The 22,178-nt window shown below is 34.1% G+C and overlaps 1 protein-coding gene across 7 annotated transcripts in view; it reads left to right on the forward strand.

Moving 5' to 3' along the window:
- Osbpl9 (oxysterol binding protein like 9) overlaps positions 1-22,178 on the forward strand; it is a 138,255-nt gene that overhangs the window by 84,246 nt on the left and 31,831 nt on the right. For 4 of the 7 annotated variants that reach the window (XM_027944920.3, XM_027944919.3, XM_027944922.2 and 1 more), the window contains 4 exons: positions 14,053-14,148; positions 15,123-15,170; positions 16,353-16,382; positions 17,612-17,662. In XM_027944920.3, the coding sequence (XP_027800721.2) occupies positions 14,053-14,148; positions 15,123-15,170; positions 16,353-16,382; positions 17,612-17,662 (225 nt within the window). Of the gene's footprint in view, positions 1-8,468; positions 8,538-14,052; positions 14,149-15,122; positions 15,171-16,352; positions 16,383-17,611; positions 17,663-22,178 lie in introns of all 7 variants that reach the window. The other 3 variants (XM_027944917.2, XM_027944918.3, XM_071617820.1) reach the window with 1 other exon arrangement.

A 22,178-nucleotide genomic window follows, 5' to 3' on the forward strand; every position in this document is an offset into this window, starting at 1 on the left:
TGTATGATTAATATAATGTACTTATTAAAATTTTGTAAAGTTTTCAGTAAAAGTTTAAAACAAAGATTGTTAGGCTTGAAAAAATAGTTCTTAGATTGAAGATATATTAAGCAAATAGTCCCGTTTAAATATTTTGATGAATTGTGAAGTTCTACCTCGCAGAGATAATAGTTATTTAAAATCATTTTCCATCTTTGTTTTCTGTGACCAGTCACCAGGTTCTGTTTGCCTTGGTAATGTCTTTTTTTCCTAGATGATAAAGCTTTAATTTTCCTTCATCATCTCTCACCTAGACTTCTGGAAAAATCTTCTGACCAGTCTTTGACTGTACTTTCCCCACTCATCCTTTTTAATAAAAAACAAACCTGACTGAATCGCTGCCATGCTTAAAAATATTTTGATTTCCTGTTGTTAAAGTCTAGCTGTTTCACATATCCTTGGAGGCCCTTCACAAACTGGTCCCAGTTTTTCTCTCTTGAGTCTGTTTTTCACACAGCCTTGTTAGTTTACCTGGTTGTATCTCAGGTAGTAGGCCAACAGGTCTTGCTCAACATATGGGGCATCTGTACTGTCTTCCTTCAGAATGAGAGTACTCTTGTCTTTTCAGTGGCTACTACAGTATTTTGTTCATGTCCCTGTATTACAACTTTCACTAAGTTGTATTGTAATTTTATTTTGCTCACATGTCTGATTTTTGCATTAGGCCAGAGATCAAAGGTTCTTACTCATCTTTGTATCCCCGGGGCCTTTGTCCCTAATCAAGTGCTTGGTTTGCTGGAATAGAAAGGTGTGATGATACTGTTCCTCACCTGTCATAAGGGTCACAGCTGAAACCCCTATAACAGAAAACAGATTTTAAGAAAAAAGCTTAACAGATGTGTTTATTTAAAAGCTTTACATGTTAAGAGGGCCTTCACAGTGAATACCTAAAAGACCCAGGGAAAACTTTATGTTTAGGTGAAGAATAGACAGCTGTGTAGAATGTGGTTGAACAAAAAGGTGTATGACTAATGTAATAAATTGAATGAGGGAAACTCAGCAAAGGCCTGTGTAGTCATTATCATTCTCTGCCTCAGTATAACATTTCTTTATCCTGGGTAATGGGGAAGGACCCCTTCCAAAATGAAGGTCAAATAAGGTAGGTCAGAGGTGTCTACACACAAAGGTGTGGGTATATTTCTAGGTATTATAGCTGGCTTTGGGAGAGAGGTTCTAGTTTCTCTGGCCTACCTTGTGAAAGAAAGTATAGCAGGAAAAAAAGAAAAAAAAGGCAGGAGAAGTTTAGAAAGATATGTTTCTGAGATCCTTGCAGTGTTCTTCAGTTGAAAGAGCCATATTTTGGGATATTTTTTTGTTGTTGTTGTTGTTCCAACAATACATAGTAGGTATTTTAACACATGCTTATTATGTGATTAAAATATGAGAAATAATAATATTGTGAATATGCAAACTTTTAACTCAGTTGTACTGGCTTAGTTTTTCCTTGTGAAATAAAATCTCCCAGGTCACTAAGTTCTTGGTTACCAGCAGACTGGAAAGACAAGGGACTGAAGTAGGTTTTAGAAACATGTTATAAATGGTGGGCAGATTCTGAACACCCCTAACCTCCAAATATGTCCTCTAATATAGTTGAAATAATGCTAAGAGCAATGCTTGCATAGTGTGGTCCCGGTGCACTGATTTTATCTCAGGAAAAAGCTTGCTAAGTTGTATTGTAAGAGAATTCAGGGCAGTTACTTGGAAGGCATAGACATAATAGTCATTCAACAAATATTTGGGTCATGAATGAATGGTAAGGTCCATCTGGTACCTGCATGCATGTGCTTGAGAGACAGTATGCACACTTCCTACGTTAAAGTTAACTTATTTCTGGAGGCACCTTTTAGAACTTGGCTTCATTACTATATTGACTGAGGAACTTATTTTGTTTTTTCTAAAATGTGCCACTTCAACCAAGTTATTCTGCTTACCCCCATTGTTTCTTTGCATTCTCTGCATTCCTGAGAATGTTTTTAAAATCTGATTGCTTTAATCTTTCTCCCTTAGTGTCTAGGTTACACTAAATGGTAGTTGGCTTGAGTTTTAACATTTTTTATCATACCAGAGAGGATGTGGTTGCAACTTACAAGTTCTTACTATCTTTATTTAAATTAAAATAATTTTTCAAAGATGAATAAGTAGACCCCAGAGGTATTTACTCTCTGGGTGAATAAGGGTTGTTTACCTGGAGATACTCCTTTCACAGACTCCTAAAAGTGGAAGAATCTTAAAAGTTCGAATTCAGAATTCAGTCTGTTTTTTTCCCCTTCTCCTTCCTTCCTTCCTTCCTTCCTTCCTTCCTTCCTTCCTTCCTTCCTTTCTTTCTTCCTCTTTCTTTCTTCCTTTCTTTCTTCCTTCTTTCTTTCTTTCTTTTTCTTTCTTTCTTTCTTTCTTTCTTTCTTTCTTTCTTCCTTCCTTCCTTCCTTCCTTCCTTCCTTCCTTCCTTCCTTCCTTCCTTCCTTCCTTCCTCCCTTCCTTCCCTTCCTTCCCTTCCTTCCCTTCCTTCCCTTCCTTCCCTTCCTTCCCTTCCTTCCCTTCCTTCCCTTCCTTCCCTTCCTTCCCTTCCTTCCCTTCCTTCCCTTCCTTCCCTTCCTTCCCTTCCTTCCCTTCCTTCCCTTCCTTCCCTTCCTTCCCTTCCTTCCCTTCCTTCCCTTCCTTCCCTTCCTTCCTTTCTTTCTTTCTTTCTTTCTTTCTTTCTTTCTTTCTAGTAGGAGTTTCCGAGAAGCCAAATGATTTGTTTGGAGTCACACAGGAAGACCCTTACTTTCTAGGACTTAAGCTTAGATGATGCTTGCTTTGTTATTATATCTAGAAAGTGTCAAGGTGCTGCTCTGGTGGATCTGCATGCATTGCTTCTTAAACCCCAGTTCAGTTCTTCAGTTCAGCTACTAATTTTGATTTCCTTCAAAGTCAGCATCCAGATCTGAAAAATACCATCTTATATGTCTCTAAAAGAATATTATTCTTCATTTGGTCTTTTTAAAAAATATTTTCTTAGTTATACGTGGGCACAATACCTTTATTTTGTTTATTTATTTTTATGTGGTGTTGAGGATCGAACCCAGTGCTTCACATATGCAAGGCGAGTGCTCCACCACTGAGCCACATGCCAGCCCTGGTCTTGTGGTTTTTAACCTCTCTTTGAGTTTATACTAGCCCTTCAGTCTGGGAGTATATCTTTTCTGGTTATTCTCCACTTTCTTACAAATTCATTTTCTGCTTTTTTGTTCTATGCTCCAGGAGCCTGAACTTTACAGCCTGTATCACCTGGTGTCCTTTGTCCTTAGGCTTCTGTTTGGGTTTAGTCAATGGGAGGCAGCAACAGAAGAAGGAAGGTTAAAAGAAAGAGAACCTTTGGAGTATTTATTGCCACTGCCCCTTCCCTGCTTTGATGCAGTTTTAGCAGTGACTGTCCTACAGCTGCAGTATACACTGAGTAGCTCCTCCTGTGATTGGCTCATGATAACATTATTCCTTGCTACTTCAGAATAGGAGTAGTAAAGGCTTCCTGCTGCTCCCTTATTCCTGGGGTCTTCAGCATCCCTTGTTTCCTTAGCCCTGCAATCACTTCTACAGTCACTTTGTTAAAGAAATGTTCAAACACTTCATCTGATAATGCTGTTTTCTGCCATGGCCCACTGCTGTAATTTTTCTTCCCCATTTCTGTCCAAATCCTGTATTGTTAAATGCCACCTCTCAGAAATCTTTCTTATTCTTATAACTTTCTCCTTTAAATCTTCTAGTGCCTTTCTTTTATCATTTATTTTACCTTGCTCAAATCAGTTATTTGTAGACAGATGTTTATGTCTTCTAATAGATTGAAACTCTTTTAAGACAAGATCACTGTCTGCTTCACCTTGGCATGGCCAACATAGAGCCATAGTCATAGGAGATGCCCAATGAGAAAGTAACTATTGTAACACTGAATTCTATACCCAGAGTAGTATGTATAAAAATGTGCTCCTAAGATTTGGCCAGAGAGAATGAGCTTTTAGAGGGATGAGATGATTGTCATTGCCTGATCTTCCTCCTCATTGTACTGCAATTTATTTCCATATTTTTTCTCTAATCTTTCTTTTTTTTTCTTTAAAAATTTTGTTAGCCATAGAAAATTCAACATTCATACTTGTAATGTAGTAAATCTTTTTGAAATAACTAAGTATGTGATTTATGATTTTTATCATGAATACTCTGGTTTATAATCTGCGAGAACTTATAGTTCTTGGATACTTTTTTATGTTTAAATAGTTAATACGGGTTGAGGATGTAGGTCAGTAGTAGAGCACTTGCCTATTGTGTGAGTGTTTGGGTTCAATTACCAGCACCACACACAAAAAACAAAAACAAAAACCTGTCAGGCACATTGCAATTCATTCTTGTCCTGTTTCAGATCATCTTGATAGGTTTCTGACAATAATTGAACTAAATCAGGGAAATTTTGTATACACTTTTAATAACTATCAAAAATGTGCCTGTGTTTTCATGCGACATTCATTGGCAGCTAAAATCAGATATATAAAAACAACTTTGACATATGTAATTTTAAGGGATAAGGTGCCAGAACACTTGTAGAACCACCTGTTCTTTTCAGTTCAGGATTGTTTTTGTTTTGTTTGTGTGAAATATAAGCCTTGTTTTAGTCTGACTCCTTTGTCATGTTAGCTCTCCTCTGGCATTAATTTGTCGATTTGTTATATTTGCTGTAAAGAGATCCAGTTTTGTTAGATAAATCAGGTTTTGTTTTGGAAAACATAATCAAATTTCCAAGTATTATGCTATGAGAATTCTGCAGTTATTTCAAAACTCGAACTAACTACTAAAATTCTCAGTTTAAAGATTTACATGTTTAATTTTTCCTAGTTATACATAGACTAGATTTCCTGGAAACTTTCCTAAAACATTTATATTTGGTAAATGGTTAAAAATGGACTTTCTAAAGTCTTTTAATGGCTGTTAATCTGAGGTTGGGGAAGGGAAGAATGTATTTTTTTTTTTAATTCCATACTAGTAAGCTACTGAATTTAATTTAGATACTAGAATGACATAAGAAAGATTTTGCAAGTAGCCAGATCAACTAAAGTGTCTCAGAAGAAATGCTTTGATTGATTGCCAAATACCACATGGACAGAACAGTACTTTGTTAGGTGATGTGATATAGTAGATGTTTTTGTTCTTCCTGAGATTGCTTTCTTGAATGTTGAGTCATGCTCATGTTGTTGGCAGGAAGGGTGTGGAAAAAAAAAGTTAGGTATTATGCTTTGTTTTACTGGCCATTTTTCTTCTCACCATTTCATTTATTTGAGTATAGTGGTGATTGCTAAGTTTTAAGTACTTTTTATTGCCTTGTGCTTTACCTTTAAATGATGTTATAGCTGGGACTATGGCAGGTCACTTGCCTGGCACACCAGAATTTTTTTATACTACATTTTATACTACATACTTGGAAAGGTTTTTGAGCACTGTCAGTATTACCACATTTATTTCTTTAACATATTTTGAAAATGTGTACTTAGAAAAAATTAAACATGAATATAAATAGTAGAAACAAAGAGTCTCTTAAATGCTCCCAGTCCTCAATCCCACTGCTCTGGAGTAACAGCATTTTATGTTTTGGTTCATGTTTTATTTCAGCATGTGTGGTGTGTGTGTGTGTGTGTGTGTGTGTGTGTGTGTGTAAATAACCTTTTAAAAATGCATCTTCTAGTATAACAAATAGCTTTTTTAAAATGCAGCTTTAATATTATTTGTGTCTCTAATATTATGTAAGCACCCATTATCAATAGAATTCTGGTATTTTTTTTTTTAATTTCTGTAGTTTGCTTTCTGCATTCAGACACTGTAAACTCATATTTAAGATTTTTTTCTTTAAAGGTAATTTGCTGTACCTGAATACTCATAATCTTAATTCTTTTCATGATATTTATATATTGAAAATGCCAGTTACATTCTAATAATAGAGGGTAACCAGGTACTTTATTGTCTAAATGGGGACACTTTTGAGAGTGAAGGAGGCTGCTAATAATAATTTTGCCTAGATAGCAGGCATAAAGACTGTCCTATGCAAACATGTGTATGGTCATCCTATTTATAGACTTTAGGTTTTTGTTTTGTTTTGTTTATTTAGTTGCTTTTTATACTGTTTTGTTGAAATAAATTGGGAGAATCTTAAAAAAAAAAAAAAAAAAGCCGCCAGTGATTTCAATAGAGGAAAATGCTACAAATCTCAGACTTCTGTTGTCCAGTTGCTTGAGTAATCAAATCACTTTACGGAGTCAATGCTGTTTTTTGTTTCACAAGTCCAAGGGTTATGTAAGAGTTTAGCAATAGGTGAAGGGTTATGCTAAGGTAAGAGTTATGCTAAGACTTGGTGTGATGATTGAAATTCATGAATTTTAGCTAGTGTCTGTACCTGATTTCTATTTGGCAAAGCACCCTATTTCTGTCACATTTATAAGAGCAATTCAGATTTGTTTGTAGATTTCTAAAAGACAGAAACAACTACCTATAAACTGTTTTCTTTGTAAATTTAAAGCAAAAAGCAATTCTAGTTTTTCAGAGATGATAGTCTTAAGGAAAAAATAGGCTTTCTTTATACTGTTTGGTTTTCAAGGTAATAATTTTAGGTAAAATAACCAATACTTTTCTGTATCTCATTGGATTTTTTTTCTCATCTGATTTCTAGACTGCATTCATTTCATCACTTGTTTTGTCTGTTGCTCATACCTTATTTTATTACTATCATTATCTACTATCTTCAGAGTTCATCAACTTAATGTTTCATTTCCTATTTAAGGAGACGCTAAATACAATTTAACTTAGTGCTTTTATCCTTTTCTTGATTGTGTATCTCTGAAAATTGCACGTGGTTTATAGTATTATCTGATTTTTTTTTTTTTTAAGTTCAACCAGTATCCTTTGTGACTTCTATATGTTAAACACTGTGTGGAGTTTGGGATTATAGTGGTGAATCTGGATTATCTGAGACTCCAAATTATAAAGGGAAGTAGAATACCTACTATTGTATTACTTTACACATATTTTCCCCATTTCGTCTGCCTAGAAACCTCAAATGGTTTTTGTTATTATATTATCTTATTCTGGAGAAAATGGAGAAAGAAAAAGTGATTTATTTGGCTAGAGCACACAGGTAATTTATTAGGAAGTTGCAGATTCAGCATGCAAAACTAGATCAATCCTTAAAGCTTGTGCACATTTTTATTTTTTTATTTTTTTAAATGTTTATTATTTAGTTGTAGTTAGACACAGTACCTTTGCTTCATTCATCTATTTTCATGTGGTGCTGAGGATCGAACCCAGTGCCTCGCAAGCACTAGGCGAGCGCTCTACCACTGAACCACAACCCCAGCCCTTGTGCTCATTTTTAATACCTTAAACTCCTTGAGGCAATTTTCAAGTTATGTTTTTGTACCCTTATGTTATAAGAACTCTTTTCAAATTTCATTGATTTAATAGAAAAGTGTAATGTATTTGAAGCCAGAGGACTAGGTTAGAATCCCTGTTTAAAAAAAAAAAAAAAATCTAGCTGGAAGATTTGAGTAATAAGCAATATCTGTCTACTATGTTGTGATGATGAAAGGAGAAAATGTAAAGTGTCTAGCAAGATACCTAATACTATAAAAAATTTTAATAGATATCCATGGTGAATCCATGGTGTTAGTCTGCTTACTCAAACAATGGGGGGAAAAAAACCTCACTTTTTAGGCATTCTTGGAAAACCCAGCAATTTTAGGTAAGATACCTAGAGCTACCGTGTTGGTAATAGAGAATTTAATTTGAAGCCTTGGATTGTCAGTACACTGACTTAATGGAAAGTACTTCTCTGAAGGTACTGTGGAGAATATGGTTTAATACTAGGCTCAATTTTATGGACATTTTAAAATTGATAATCTTTATTCCAAATGAACTGATAGTTGAGTATTAATCTTTAGGATTAAAATTAGGTAGAAATTCTTTCCCTCAGAATTTCTTTGTTATCTTTAATTCCTGTTTTTCCTTTAGCTGAAGTGGATAAATCTTAGGGATAAATAGGAATTATAAGTGTTTCAAAATGTTCAGTTATCCAGGGGAAATCACAGATTAGCAAGCCTCACTTAAAATTGTGATCTTGTTAATATTTCTGATTTTTTAACATACTTTTTTCATCATTAAACCAACTTTTAAGACATTTGATAGGGAGACAACATGGTATTATTTCTTTAAAAATTTAATTTGCCAACTTAAATTTCAAAACAGAAAAGCCAATGAATTTGGCATAATGTTTTGTTTTTAAACTTGTCACTTGCTGCTTATGTACCTGTTTTTCCTCTGTATAGTTACAGATTTTCTCTTATTTTTCCTTTATTTGATTATTGATTCAGACTCACAGTATGGTAACTTTCTATTCTCTCTTTTCCTTACCTTTATGGAAGATCAGTACTACACTTGCTTTTTTCCAGTCTTCTGGTATCTCTCCAGTTCTTGAATTTTCAAAAATAATTGTAAGTGATTCAATTGTAAGTATATCCTATACTTCTTTCATTAGATGAAAGCTTATTTGTGATGCATGTCATCTCAAATTGCTAATTGTTAACAGAAACTTTCCAAATAACTTATATTTTAATGAAAATGGCATTCTTGTAAAGTTATCATTAAATATAAGGTATGTTTTTTTGCTAATTTCAAGAAATCATCTACTTTTATTCATATCCATGTCATTTATTTTTTACTGAGGTTGTTTTCTTTTGTATTTTATCTTTGTTGAATTTTTAAGCCTTTTTTTTCTTTTACAGTTCTACTGACAGCTTACCCTGTTTTCTTGTTATTCTAAAGTTTTTTGAGGCTTACAGTATTTTCCTTCCTCTTTTTGCAACATTTTTATTATATATGGTTTTTTGTCCTGTGATTAAGAGAAAGTACTGCAGATAGAGTACTTAGTTCTCTTAAGTTTTCACTGAGAAGTAAGATTTGATATGAAAATTCTCACCTGTTAAAATTTTATCTATTTATTTATTTATTGGTACTGGGGATTGAACCCAGGGGCACTTTACCACTAAGATAGTTTAATTTTTGAGGTGGGTCTTGGCTAAGTTGCTAAAGACGGGCTTTGAACTTCCCACCCTCCTACCTGTCTTAGCTCCCAAATAGCTGGGATTACAGGGGTGCACCATGGTGGCTTGCTTGTGAAATTCTTTTAACAATATTATTACTAAGCCTTCCTGTTGTTACACAAGTTAACCATAAATTTCTTAATTTCCTGATTCTGATCTCAAGAAGACCCTAAATGACGTTTACTTCCAGTGTCATTTCTCTTCCTCTGTTAACAGGAATTACTTAAAAAGCTTTTACTGCCTGCCTCAAAAGTTGTCTCCTGTGAAGTTTTACTTAAAGGGAGTATCTCTCCAAAGCAGCTTTGTGTGTACTTCAGGCAGTTTTAAGGACTTCCCTTGCAGTACTCTCTCTCTCTCTTTTTTTTTTTTAAAGTATACATTTTAAATAGTGTTTAGTGTCCCAGCTAAAGTAATTATCAGGAATTGATTTAATTTTTACTGATTTGTTAGCTTTTAAGTCCTTTCTGAGAAAAGCGGTTCCTGTAGATTGGGCTTGATGTATGTTTCTCTCTTTTCTCTCTATATGTTAAACTGGATGTGTAGATCATGACTGATAAAGAATTATCTGTTATTCACCATGACTATGTATTTATTTTAGTTTTCTTTATTTTTAAATTTTTTTTTAATATTTATTTTTTAGTTGTAATTGGACACAATATCTTTATTTTATTTACTTATTTTTATGTGGTGCTGAGGATCAAACCCAGGGCCTCACACATGCCTCACACATGCTAGATGAGCGCTGTACTGCTGAGCCACAATCCCAGCCCCTTAGTTTTCTTTATTAGCAAAGAACTCTTGAAAGCTAGAGACTATTTTGCTTTTAGTATATTAACCCATAAGTGGGGTTTTTTTTCTTTATATATATTTCTAATTTTTATGATTAGATTGAAATTTAATTTCTATGGAGATTTTTCTATCTCAATTTCTTGTTAAATGAAGAAAATTTGTATTTATTTCCCTATAATTGCAGTGTTTAAACTGTAAGTAAATCCCTACAGAAATTGTCACTTTATAGGCTATGACACAAATTAGGGAGCAATAATCTCTTTAGTCCTGATTGCCAACAATTTAACATAATCACTTCAGTTAACTGCTGAAGAACATGGATAGAGGAGAAAAGAAGGGAGGGAACAGAGAAAGGAAAAGAGAATCAGAACAGAAAGGCAAAAGAAACTAGGGGAAGACTGGTATTGTGATTGACAGTTGCCAGATGCTGCAGCCAACTGCAACAGTGAGCTAGCACTGGAGGTTGCAGTGATGACTGAATGGTACATACCTGCCCTTCATATAATCTTTTAGAGAAATCAACCATTAAGTGTAACCATAAAACATGACCAGAATATTAGAATGTATATCTGCTGTCAGACTACTTGATCTCAAGAAGTGTGCAGTCCTTCCCTGTTCTCAGTTCTTTTAAGGGGAAGACAGAACACCCTCAGTGTGATAAAGGATTGTATTAGTCCTGTTTAAAAATAAAACTCCATTGAAAAGGATTATTATGATTAAATGCAGTGCCTCAGTATTCTAAATGTTGAATGGAAAGAGGAACAGATAATTCAAGATAATTTTTATGAAATAGTCTCTATCATCTCAAGAGATACTCAAATGAAGACTAGAGACTCAAAGACATTATAAAAGTAACTTCTGTGAATGGGAAGTTAGAGTAGGTGACAGATAATGAAACTTGTGATACTTTTTTTCTAGAACATTCTTATTAAACAGTTTAATTAGTAAAGTTTTTTTGATAAGTTTGTATATGTTATCAATTGTAGAAGAGTTAAAAGGATTTTCTTTTTGAGTACATGCAGAATTTATGGATTACTATGCAAAAGAGGTTAGGCCAATTCTGATAACTGTCATTATGAAACTTTCCATTGTACATTACCTGAAGAAAAATGGTTTGGTGAGTAGATCTTTGAATATTGGATATTGAAAAGCATGGAGATGATTATTAAGGTAAAGGAAAGTTTCGGAAGACTATTCAGATTCAGGATTGAGAGGAGAGATGAGTGAGGTTCATATATGATTCTAGCAACATCAAAGGATCAATTTTTAAAGAATTAATTATAGGATTCAGATTGAGGTAATGTAAATTTGTTTCTTTTTATTTCCTGGAAGATTTTTTTTTTTAATTTTAATATTTATTTTTAATATTTGGCGGACACATCTTTGTCTGTTTGTGGTGCTGAGGATCGAACCCGGGCCACACGCATGCCAGGCGAGCGCGCTACCGCTTGAGCCACATCCCCAGCCCTCCTGGAAGATTTTTAATCTAATAGTGATTTGTTCAATAGAATATGTTAATCAGACTTTTATAGTGGTAATTCTAAATGGTTTCAAAAGGGAGTCTTAAAGTTTATATTTCCCCTCTCACGTAGATGCCTCACCTTTTCACTTATGAATATGTTGTTGATCTTTTAAAATATTTAGCAAGAATGATGTATTTAGCTGATTTTAATTAAATCATTGATAATTATAATATTCTGTGAAAAACAGAACAAAACAAAAGCCAGGCCAAGCATTCCTTCTAATTTTTCTGTAGCATGATAACAGGCAAAGAAATAGCTCCCTTCTACTATAATATCCATGAAATGTTATATGTTTATCCTTCCTTTTCTTCATCTTTATTATACTTGACAAATCAAATGTTTCTAATAGAAAGTTCTTTAGATTATCTTTTTCAAAAATGAAGATCTTTAACCAAATTTTATAAATATATCTAGATTGTGTGTACATTGTTTATATGATTTTTTTTGTTCTTAAACTGCTTTTTTTCATATATAATATCACATATATACTGGTTCAAGCAGGTTTGGTGTTTTTTACATATATGTGAAAAAACGAATAGGCAGATTTATTACCTTTGAATTTTGAAAAACAAAAGAATTACAAGTTTTTTTTTTTTTTTTCCTACCACATTCTTAACAGGACTTAGTAAAATTCTAAGTTTTGGCTCAGAATCCGAATTTTAGATTGAGAATAACAACAATAGCAAGAGTAATAATTGATAGTGTTGGCTGTCATTGTCTTTGGTATATGTAATAGCTGCCGCAATAATAATAGGAGGAGGAGGTAGAAAGAAGACAGAAGGTTAGATAGAGAGCCATGGTGCCTTTTTAGGGCCTGAGCCAAAATTAGAAACTAGGTTTGCCAACCCACTGTCCTTTCCATAAGACCCAACCATCTCAATTTGTTTCGAGATAATGGCTGAGAAATGCTTTAATACTATTAATAGAAGCGTTATATGTGCAAAGATGAAGTATTGCTGTAATAAAACTTTAACCTCAGTTTACTATATTGTGGGAAATGTGAAAATGAGTTCATTTAGAATCAATTTTTTGATTGAAAGGGAAGATAAGAAAAGGTCAACTTTGAGATAGGTATGCTGAGCTGTTCCTCCTATATTCACCCATTTAGTATACGGAGTTATGTAGTTGGGATAGGACTCTTTATTTATTTATTTTTTTGGGGGGGGTACTGGGGATTGAACTCAGAAGGTGCTCTACCACTGAACTATGGGAGATACTACAACCCCAGTCCTTTTTTTAAAAAAATTTTAATTTTAAAATTTTTGAGACAAGGGCTGGGGTTGGCTCAGCAGTAGAGTGCTCGTCTAGCACGTGCAAGGCGCTGGGTTCAGTCCTCAGCACCATATAAAAATAAAGGCATTGTGTCCAACTACAACTAAAAAATATTTAAAAATTTTTTTTGAGACAGGGTCTCATTAAGTTGCTGAGTGTCTCGCTAAGTTGCTGAGGCTGACCTGGAACTTGTGATCCTTCTGCCTTAGCCCTCAAGTCCCTAGGGCTTGTGGGGTATGCCACCAAGCCTGGCTTGGGTTAGGATTCTGGCAGTAATATTTCCTTATCCTATTCCCCTGCTTAACTATGTGACAACTGGGCATGCATATTTGGTAAGCTGATAATGTTGTTTTCTCCAACTGTTTTGTTCTTTATACCTAGGATTGATGTGTTTTTCAGGCAGAGCTGATTAAGAACCTTTGAGTGAAGTTAAAACATAGAAATTCATGTTCTCCTGGAATTTAAAGTTTATGTGACAAAAAGTAGAACATACCATGGCTAAATTTTTAAACTGAGAAATAAGTGGGTCCTCTAAATAAGTAAACATTTACACCATGTCCAGAGTGTAGTGTTCGTGCCAAGGGTGAAAGTAAGTAGGGAACTTAATTAGGAGAGAAGTTTTGTCACTTTCATTTAGAAAGGGGCATGTTAGAAGAAGCGAGGATTTTAAGGTTCTTTTTAAAATTTTAATAGAATAACTGTAAAAAAGGAATTTTTAGTTGTAGATAAACACAATACCTATATTTTATTTATTTTTGTGTGGTGCTGAGGATGAAACCCAGTGCCTCACAAGTGCTAGGCAAGTGCTGTACCACAGAGCTATAGTCCCAGCCCCTAAGGTTCTTTTTTAAATAAGGAAGATACAGAGCTGATGGAGAATGTTAAGCAATGGGAGAACTAAACAGTGAGAATATGAAGTTAAGATTAAGGGAACAGAGGAATGTACTGAACAACAACAAAAAAATGGGTAAATAGTATTCTAGGTAGTTTTTATGTTTCTTTAGCTAAGTCACTGTTGTTCTTGTGGTGAATGAGAGCCAATTATGGGTTGTTGGGGCTAAAAAAAGTTGATTCTAAAGAGCAGGTTAAATCCTCATTTGGCCATTTGCACATGTAATTGGTGAGACTAGAGTAGCACTTGAAGCTGAGAGGAAAGTTGATGTGTCATTATTTTTGGAGAATTTAGAAAACAAATATTTCTGTAAAAGTACTATTTCTTTTTAAAAAACAAAATGTTTTCATTTATAAAGGTTGAAATATTTTGTTTTATTAAACCTTGCTTGGGTACTGCTAGATTTATTGCAAATTTTATTTTTCTCTAGGGTTTGGATTCAGGATTTGTTCCTAGTGTCCAAGACTTTGACAAGAAACTAACAGAGGCAGATGCTTACCTACAAATCTTGATAGAACAACTAAAGGTATGACATAAGTTTATATATTGAATTGATATAAAGACATAATGTTACTGAGTCTGATTTTGAGTAAAAATTCTTTCTTGCTATAAATTTATAGTCCTCATATGGTTCTTCAGCAGTTTTAAAGCTGACTTATTTGTATCTAATCTAATTATATTGGTAAAGAGCATATTTACATAATGTGCTTTTTGGTCATTAAGGAAAAGGTAAATATCTAGATGTAGTTAGAAGAAAATAAGACTTGGCTTATTTTACATTCATATTCTGTTTAAAATTTCTATGAAACTGGTAAGGTTTAGTGGCTCAGTCTCTAAGACCTTTTTTTTTTTTTTTTAAATTTTAGGGAAAAGTGTAGGCGAGACAGCTTAGATATCTATCTCTTATCATTGCAGAGTAAATTATCTTATTTATTTATTTATTTGTTTATTTAGAAAATTCAGATCTAGGTTTAATGTTGTCTTCCTAGGTATTCCCTACACCCATCTTCATTTCCTAGTAGATACAAATAAGATAAATAATTAAACTGCAATTTAGGGGAATATTGGTCTCCAAGTAATTGGAAGTTTAATTACACTGCTTGAAAAGATTAAAAGCAATGTTCCACTATTTACAAAATTATTTTAATTTCTACTTTAAAATGAATTAAAAGCAGAGGTCTTAGGAAGAAAGGGAGTGTTGATAAACTTGGGAGACAAAGCAGACAGAGCAGAGTTTGAATTGATATTTTAAGTTCTTAAGAGAGGTGTGTTTTCTTTGTAATTCTACCTGAATGATTGACTTTTACTGTTTGCAGTCAATCACATGATGGAACATAACTTAATACAATGCCAAAAATATATGCTGTATTGAAAAATGCATATAAATTATCTATGGAAGAAATATGTTTAAGAATTTTTGCTTCTGTGTTTAGGAAGTGAACACAGTGCACTAAAGTGGATTGATGTTATAACCTGTTTTTTAAATTCTTAATCCTGTAGCTTTTTGATGACAAGCTTCAAAACTGTAAAGATGATGAACAGAGAAAGGTAACTTAAATCACCGTGATTTTGACTTAAAAAAGCCTTTTGGAAAAATAACAGATACACCAATCAGTATTTTGACTATTATGATAGTATTATTGACTTATTGTAATAGTACTGTCAGTGAACCTTATGGGAGTTTTCTAGTGAGTTTTTGTTATGGTTTTGTAATTAAAAGATTACAAAATTTAATATTATTCCTGTTTTGTAAGTTCTCTTATATATAATGTGTTGAAGATGGAAAGTATATTTTATTAAATATACATATGGTCACTTCAGATACAAATAAATAAATGGGCAAGAATTGTCAGAACAAACAACTGACATATAAGGAAACATGCTTTAATTATAGTTCTACTGTTCTTCCCATCCTTGGATTTCTGATGTCTACTTTATAGTTTGCATATTGTTTTTTCTTTTTTGGGGGTGGGGGGTGTGCTAGGGATTGAACTCAGGTGCACTTAACCACTGAGCTACATCCCCAGCCCCATTTTGTATTTTATTTAGAGACAGGGTCTCACTGAGTTGCTTAGCACCTTACTTTTGCTGAGGCTGGCTTTGAACTCACGATCCTCCTGCGAACTCAGGATTCTCCTGCCTTGGCCTCCCTAGTACTGAAATTATAGGCATGTGCCACTGCCCCCAGGTTGTTTTCTCTTTTCTAAATTAGTATTTTCCCTCTCCTGGCAACATTGTTGTTATTATTTTCCCTTTTTTTGACTGTAGCCTTGCATTTGGCCCTTTAAGACTTGTTAATAGTAGTGACTCAGGTTCTAATTCACCTACCGTTAATTCTAAATTTCGTCAGTCCAGTCCACTGTCATTTTTTAAACAGTTTTGGAAAGGATAAGATGATTCTGAAAGAAAACATTTTAAAATTACATAATGAAACTTACAGAAAAAAAATCTTGTATTCAAAAAAGGAATAGAATGTTTTATATTAGTCTTACAAATCTTGAATTGAATCACATGAATTCCATTTAAGATGGTTTAACCAAAAAATGTCTTGAGTTTTTAATTTTAATGTTCTGTTTAGATTTAAAAATATAATCAAGTACTTTCTTCATAATTTTACATTTGCTTAAAATAATGAATACATTTCTAGTAAAATTCTTTATGACTAATCAGCAAAAACAAACTAGTATATTTATATCTCTAATTATTTTTGTTTAAACTTATTTTTCACAGAAAATTGAAACTCTCAAAGAAACAACAAATGTAAGTTATGTGTTTGATAAACTGACTGTATTATAAGGTGCTGTATATGTTATCTCTGTATTAAGTTGCTGATATTAATAAGAACAATTGAGGCTTTAGTTTTTATGGATTTTTACAGGGATGTTTTAAGAATTATATTCGCATCCAGATGAATTTAAACCAATAAAATAATCCCTGTAATTGAAATTGACTTGATGTACCAATTTATCTATTTCTGGTCTTGCCTGAGATCCTTGGATAAAAGGTATCATTCATTCACCTAGTGTAGGTTGAGTGAGTATCTCTTATACGAAATGCTTGGGACCAGAAGTAGTTCTAATTTGGGGTATTTTGGATTTGAGAATATTTTTGCACAAAATATTATTGTATCAAGTATGGAATTTTATACTCTGGCATCCTGTCAACATTCAAAAAGTTACAGATTTTGGATTTATTTTTTTCGGGGGTGGGTGGTACTAGGGCTTGAACTAAGGGGCACTCAATCACTGAGCCACATCCCCAGCCCTATTTTGTATTTTATTTTGGAGACAGGGTCTCATTGAGTTGCTTAGCACGTCACCATTGCTGAGGCTGGCTTTGAACTCACGATCCTCCTGCCTTAGCCTCCTGAGCATCTGGGATTACAGGAGTGAGCCACCGCACCCAGCTAGATTTTTTAATTTTTAATTTTTGGATTAGGAATGCTCAACCTGTGTGTATTCTCTTGTAATTAAAATATATTGAGATTCGATTTATATAATGTACTAGCCTTCTGACATTACCTGACAGACTAATTAGATTTGTATCTTGATAAAAAGTATTTTAAAAACAGGTAAGATAGTATTCCAGGTTTATCAGTATTTTCACAGGGTCCTTTATTTTTTGTACTTCCATGAATCTTAAGTAAGTGCTGTAGGAATGTACAGGGTGGCTGTTCTTAATCTAAGAATTTGAAAGTTAATCAAACTCATATTTTTCTATTTGTGGTGTTGAAAAGTCATTTAGACAGTGTTTTGTATAAATAAACAATATCGTGGCATTCCTTAGGAGATCATAGAATTGCTATTGAATTAACTTTGAGACTATCAGCATATTAGAATCATGGGATATCCTCAAGAGGAGGGTATCTTTTATATAGTATAGACTTGACCCTTGTGCATTTGAACTGATTTTTTGTATTTTTAAGCTTCAACATTATGCAACCATTTTATTTGAAGTAAGATCCTAAAATCCGTGTTTTGTTTTTATAGAGCATGGTAGAGTCTATTAAACACTGCATTGTGTTGCTGCAGATTGCTAAAGTAAGTAAATTTACTTTCGATTACCTTCATGTAATGGATTCAGAAATTCTAATGGCATTTTCCTTTTAATAACCACAAAACTCAAGTTCTGAAATACTACCTTTCTATGATAAATTGAATTGTGGAGTTACTGATATTGAACAACCGTTTTGTTTGGATGTTATCTTACTTATGTGTGTGTGTGCTGGTAACACTTTTTCTCAGTGGTTGGGAAGGAAGGGAGCATGTTTGAATTACTCACCCTTTCTTTCCCTTTTACCCATTTTTATAGCTTGGAACAAGGCCATCTTTTGCAAAATCTTTTCAGTTAAAAACAGATAATGCCCCTGGTTATACTTCTACCTCTTTTAAACAATTTTGCTCATCATTTGGCATTACTCATATAACAGGAATCCCATACAATCCACAGGGACAAGGCATAGTTGAAAGAGCTCATCAAACTATTAAAATGTACTTATTTAAGCAAAAAGAGGGAATTGGGAAGGGGTATATATTCCCCAAAGATAAACTAAAAATAACCCTTTTTACTCTAAACTTTTTAAATTTGGATTCATCAGAGCTTGGTGCTGATAACGCCAAGGTCGTGGGTTCGTTCCCCGTACGGGCCACCAAATACCGCAGTCTGGCTGGGCACAATTCAGGAGCCACTTGTCAAAAGAAACGAACTTTATTTTTAGAAAACACACACCAAACCACACAGCTCCTCAGGAAAAACCTTCAGAGCCCAACTGCCACCACCGGCTTCCCACAAGCCTCTCAACCTCCCCCACTCCTCCTGCTCTAGAGGCTGATTGGCTGGGTCGTGTTGGCAGAGCCAAAAAAAGTCCCCCAATGAGCAGCTCCGTGGTCTGAAAGGGCGGGGAAACAGCCCAATGAGCATCACGGCAGAGGAGCCAATCAGTTGGCAGCTAGAAGTTTGCTGGGGCCGCTGTGAGCCAATCATCAGCTGGCAGCTGGAAGTTTGCTGGCAGCTGGAAGTTTGCTGGGGCCCCTTCGGCTGTGGCTCTCAACAATAGGTATTTTAGGGCATTCATATTTCCTTCTCTGGAAGATGTTAGAAGAAGAAGTGATACAGTGTGTAGGCCTGTTGGAGTCATCTCTGGAAACCACTCAGGATTTTAGATAGCTGTACAACAGTTCACTCCAGGCTTTTTCACATTTTATCCACTCATCAAGAACATTTTTGGTGTGCTTCTCTTTGAAGTATGTTTTGGTTCAACGTATTAAAGCTCTTTTCTAGAACTTTCTATAATTTAGTCTGAACATGCAACCTATTTTCATCCAGCTCAATAGACCTACATTTCAAGGTCCTTCAGAATGAGTAATTCAGGTCAAATAAATGGAGTTGGACTTTTTATTTAATTTCAGAAGGAAGTTTTATTATTAAGGTTTTTTTTTTTATGTGCAAATACAACTCTCCTGTGCCCATATGAACTGTGTATGTCTTTAACCTAAGTTAATTGTAAATCAGACCATATTACTTGCCTAATCAAAAATGCTTTTCCATTTTATTTGAAATGAAATCTAAACTACTTAGCATAACATACCATTTGAGCCATCACTACTCTCTTGTTTTCTCCTATCCTTGCTTAATCATACCATTCAATAACATTGGCCTGTTCTAGGGATTTTTACTTGCTTTTCCCTTCACCTGGAGGGAACTTCCCATAGATTTCCACCAGACTCCACTCCCTTACTTCACTTGATTCAGATTTCTGCCAAATAAAATGTCTTTGGAAAAACCTCCCTGGCACCTCTACCTAAAATAATTTCTAACTCCCACTAGTTTCTTTTAATCATGGTCTTGTATCACTAACCAAATTTACACAGTATATTTGTTTATATGTTATCTCTACATGAGAGTCAAATCTTATGGCAGCCTGAGCTGCCATAACAAAATAATATAGATAACAACAGAAATTTCTCATTTTGGAAGCTGAAAGTTCAAGATCAAGGCTCTGACCTTTTTCATTTCTGATGCGGGGGCTTCCTTTTTGGTCTGGAGACACCCTGTAAATTCATATAGTCTTTCCTTGATGTATGTACACAGAGAAAGCATAAGTTCTCTGGTCATTCTTCTTTTATGGATACTGATCCTATTTATTCAGAGCCCCATGTTTTTTTTACCTCATTTAGCCTTAATTAAATCCTTAGAAGCCTGTATCCAATTATAGCCACTTTGAGGATTAGACCTTCAACATAGGAATTTGGTGGAGGGGGGCACAGACATTCAGTCTATAATAACAATGTATTCTCAGTATCTATAATATTTGCCTGCCACATAACTGAATGATTTTTCTAATGCATAATTTTTTTAAATGATTGCATGGTTTATATTTATACCTATATTTCCACTATAGGTATGACTCATTTCATTTAGCTGCCTTTACTATGCTGTGATGAAATTTTGTTTTTAGTTGTAGATGGACACAATATTTTATTTATTTATTTTTATGTGGTGCTGAGGATTGAACACAGTGCCTCACATGTGCCAGGCAAGTGCTCTACCACTGAGCCATAACCACAGCCCAGAAAATTCTTATGTGTTAATCGTTAGGCAAACCTAAACAGTTAACTGATCTGTGATTAAGAGACAGTGTTTTGGGGGCTGGGGTTGTAGCTCAGTGGTGGAGCACTTGCCCGGCACATGTGAGGCATTGGGTTTGATCCTCACCACCACATAGAAAGAAAGAGAGAGAGAGAGGGGAGAGAGAGAGAGAGAGAGAAAGAGAAAGGTATTGTGTCCATCTACAATTAAAAATATTTTTTAAAAAAGATACAAAGTTTTAAAGTAATAATAAGAAGCAACATTGCACAATCTTAAAGAACATAGACTCTGGACCCAGAATGAGTTTGACACCAGTTCCATCACCAGAGCAAGTTTGTTTATCCTTTCTATGCTTTGCTTTATATTCTGTGTAAAACAGTGATATTAATAGTACCTACCTCTTACTTATATTGTGAAATTTAAATGGATTACTATTTGTAATGTTCTTAGTAGCAGACATATTGAGCCCTAAGTATTTCTTAAATATAAAAAAATTTAGGAAGGTAAATTTAAAATGACAATATAACATTTTGATAAAAATGGGAGAACTTCTATCCAGTGATGGAAATATAAATTGTCATATCCATTTTAGAGGACTATTATTCATTGGCAGGTTAATAAAGGAGGGTGATAATGCCATCTAAGACTTCACAGTGATCCAAGAAGTTGACTAAACCTTTTTGAGGCTGATATATATTCTAGCAGAAATAAAATTTTATTCTTCAAGTCTGAAAGTATTTTTTTTTTAATTGCTTGGTAGTATCTTTTGTAGAAGGTTTTAATTTTGGTGAAGTCCAACTTATCTGTCTCTTTTATTGCTGTGTCTTTGTTGGCATATCTAAGAAATCATAGCTTGAGCTAATGTCACACAGATTTTGTTCCCATGTTTTTTTAATTTTAGCTCTTTAAGTCTACTTTGAGTTAATATTTGTGTTGTGATATGAGGTAGGGACCCAAATTCATTTATTTTTTGTTTTGTGAATGAATATCCAGAATCCCAGTCCCTTTTGATATCTCCTCAACATATAATTAGGAAGTTTATGAGCATAAAATTAAGAGGGCATTCACTAGACTACATTGCCTCATTAGAGAGGTGGGGATATGTTTCATGTTTTTTTTTTTTTTTTTATAATGATGGACATGGTTTAAAAAATACCAGAGTTTATAATTATGGTCAAAAGTCTCCCAAAATTATGTGGTGCTCGTGTTTTTGTTGACTATCATATTTTCAGATCTCAGTCATGCTGGTATGTTCAAAAAAGAGAATAACCATCATGTATAAGAATGAAGGGACTTATAACCAAATAAATCTGGTGTAATTTAAGTAGGAAGTAACATTGGACTCTTTCTTTGTTTCATTAAAATAATTCATATTGAATTCAATAGAATCTCTGGTTGAGATTTTGCTTTACCTCACCCATTAAAAGGCAACTTGTAGTTTATTTAGAAGATAAAAACAGGAAAGGAGAAAGGGAAAAAGTGAGTGTAATAGAACAGAAATCCTAGAATTTATATGGGAGTGGTTGATAGTAAGGCATGTAACAGCCTGTGGGTTTAGATTTGACACTGCCTTAAAAAATAAACCACAATGGCAACTCAAATAATAACTGATTTAGAGTAGCATATGCTACTAATTGAGAATTTTTTAGGGGGGAAATGTTAGATGTTTATATTAAACTATACTAAGAAGTGCTGGTTTTAAATGTGATGTACTTTGTCAGTAATCTATTGCCTTTTAACAATTCACCCCAAATTTTGAGTGTCTTAAAATAACTTCGTCACTTATTTTCTGCACAGTTCTGCATTTTGGGTAGGCCTCATGGCTTGTCTCTGCCTTGTTCAATCTTGGCTTGATTAGAGGCTGGAGGATCCAGTTTCAAGATGGCTCACTTATATGGCTAAGAAGTTGGGTGGGGTGGGAGGGTTACGTTCCTCTCCATATAGTTCTTTTCATGACGGCTTGGGCTT

The sequence above is a fragment of the Marmota flaviventris genome, chromosome 10, assembly GCF_047511675.1.
Source record: "Marmota flaviventris isolate mMarFla1 chromosome 10, mMarFla1.hap1, whole genome shotgun sequence".
NCBI classification, from domain to species: Eukaryota; Metazoa; Chordata; class Mammalia; order Rodentia; family Sciuridae; genus Marmota; species Marmota flaviventris.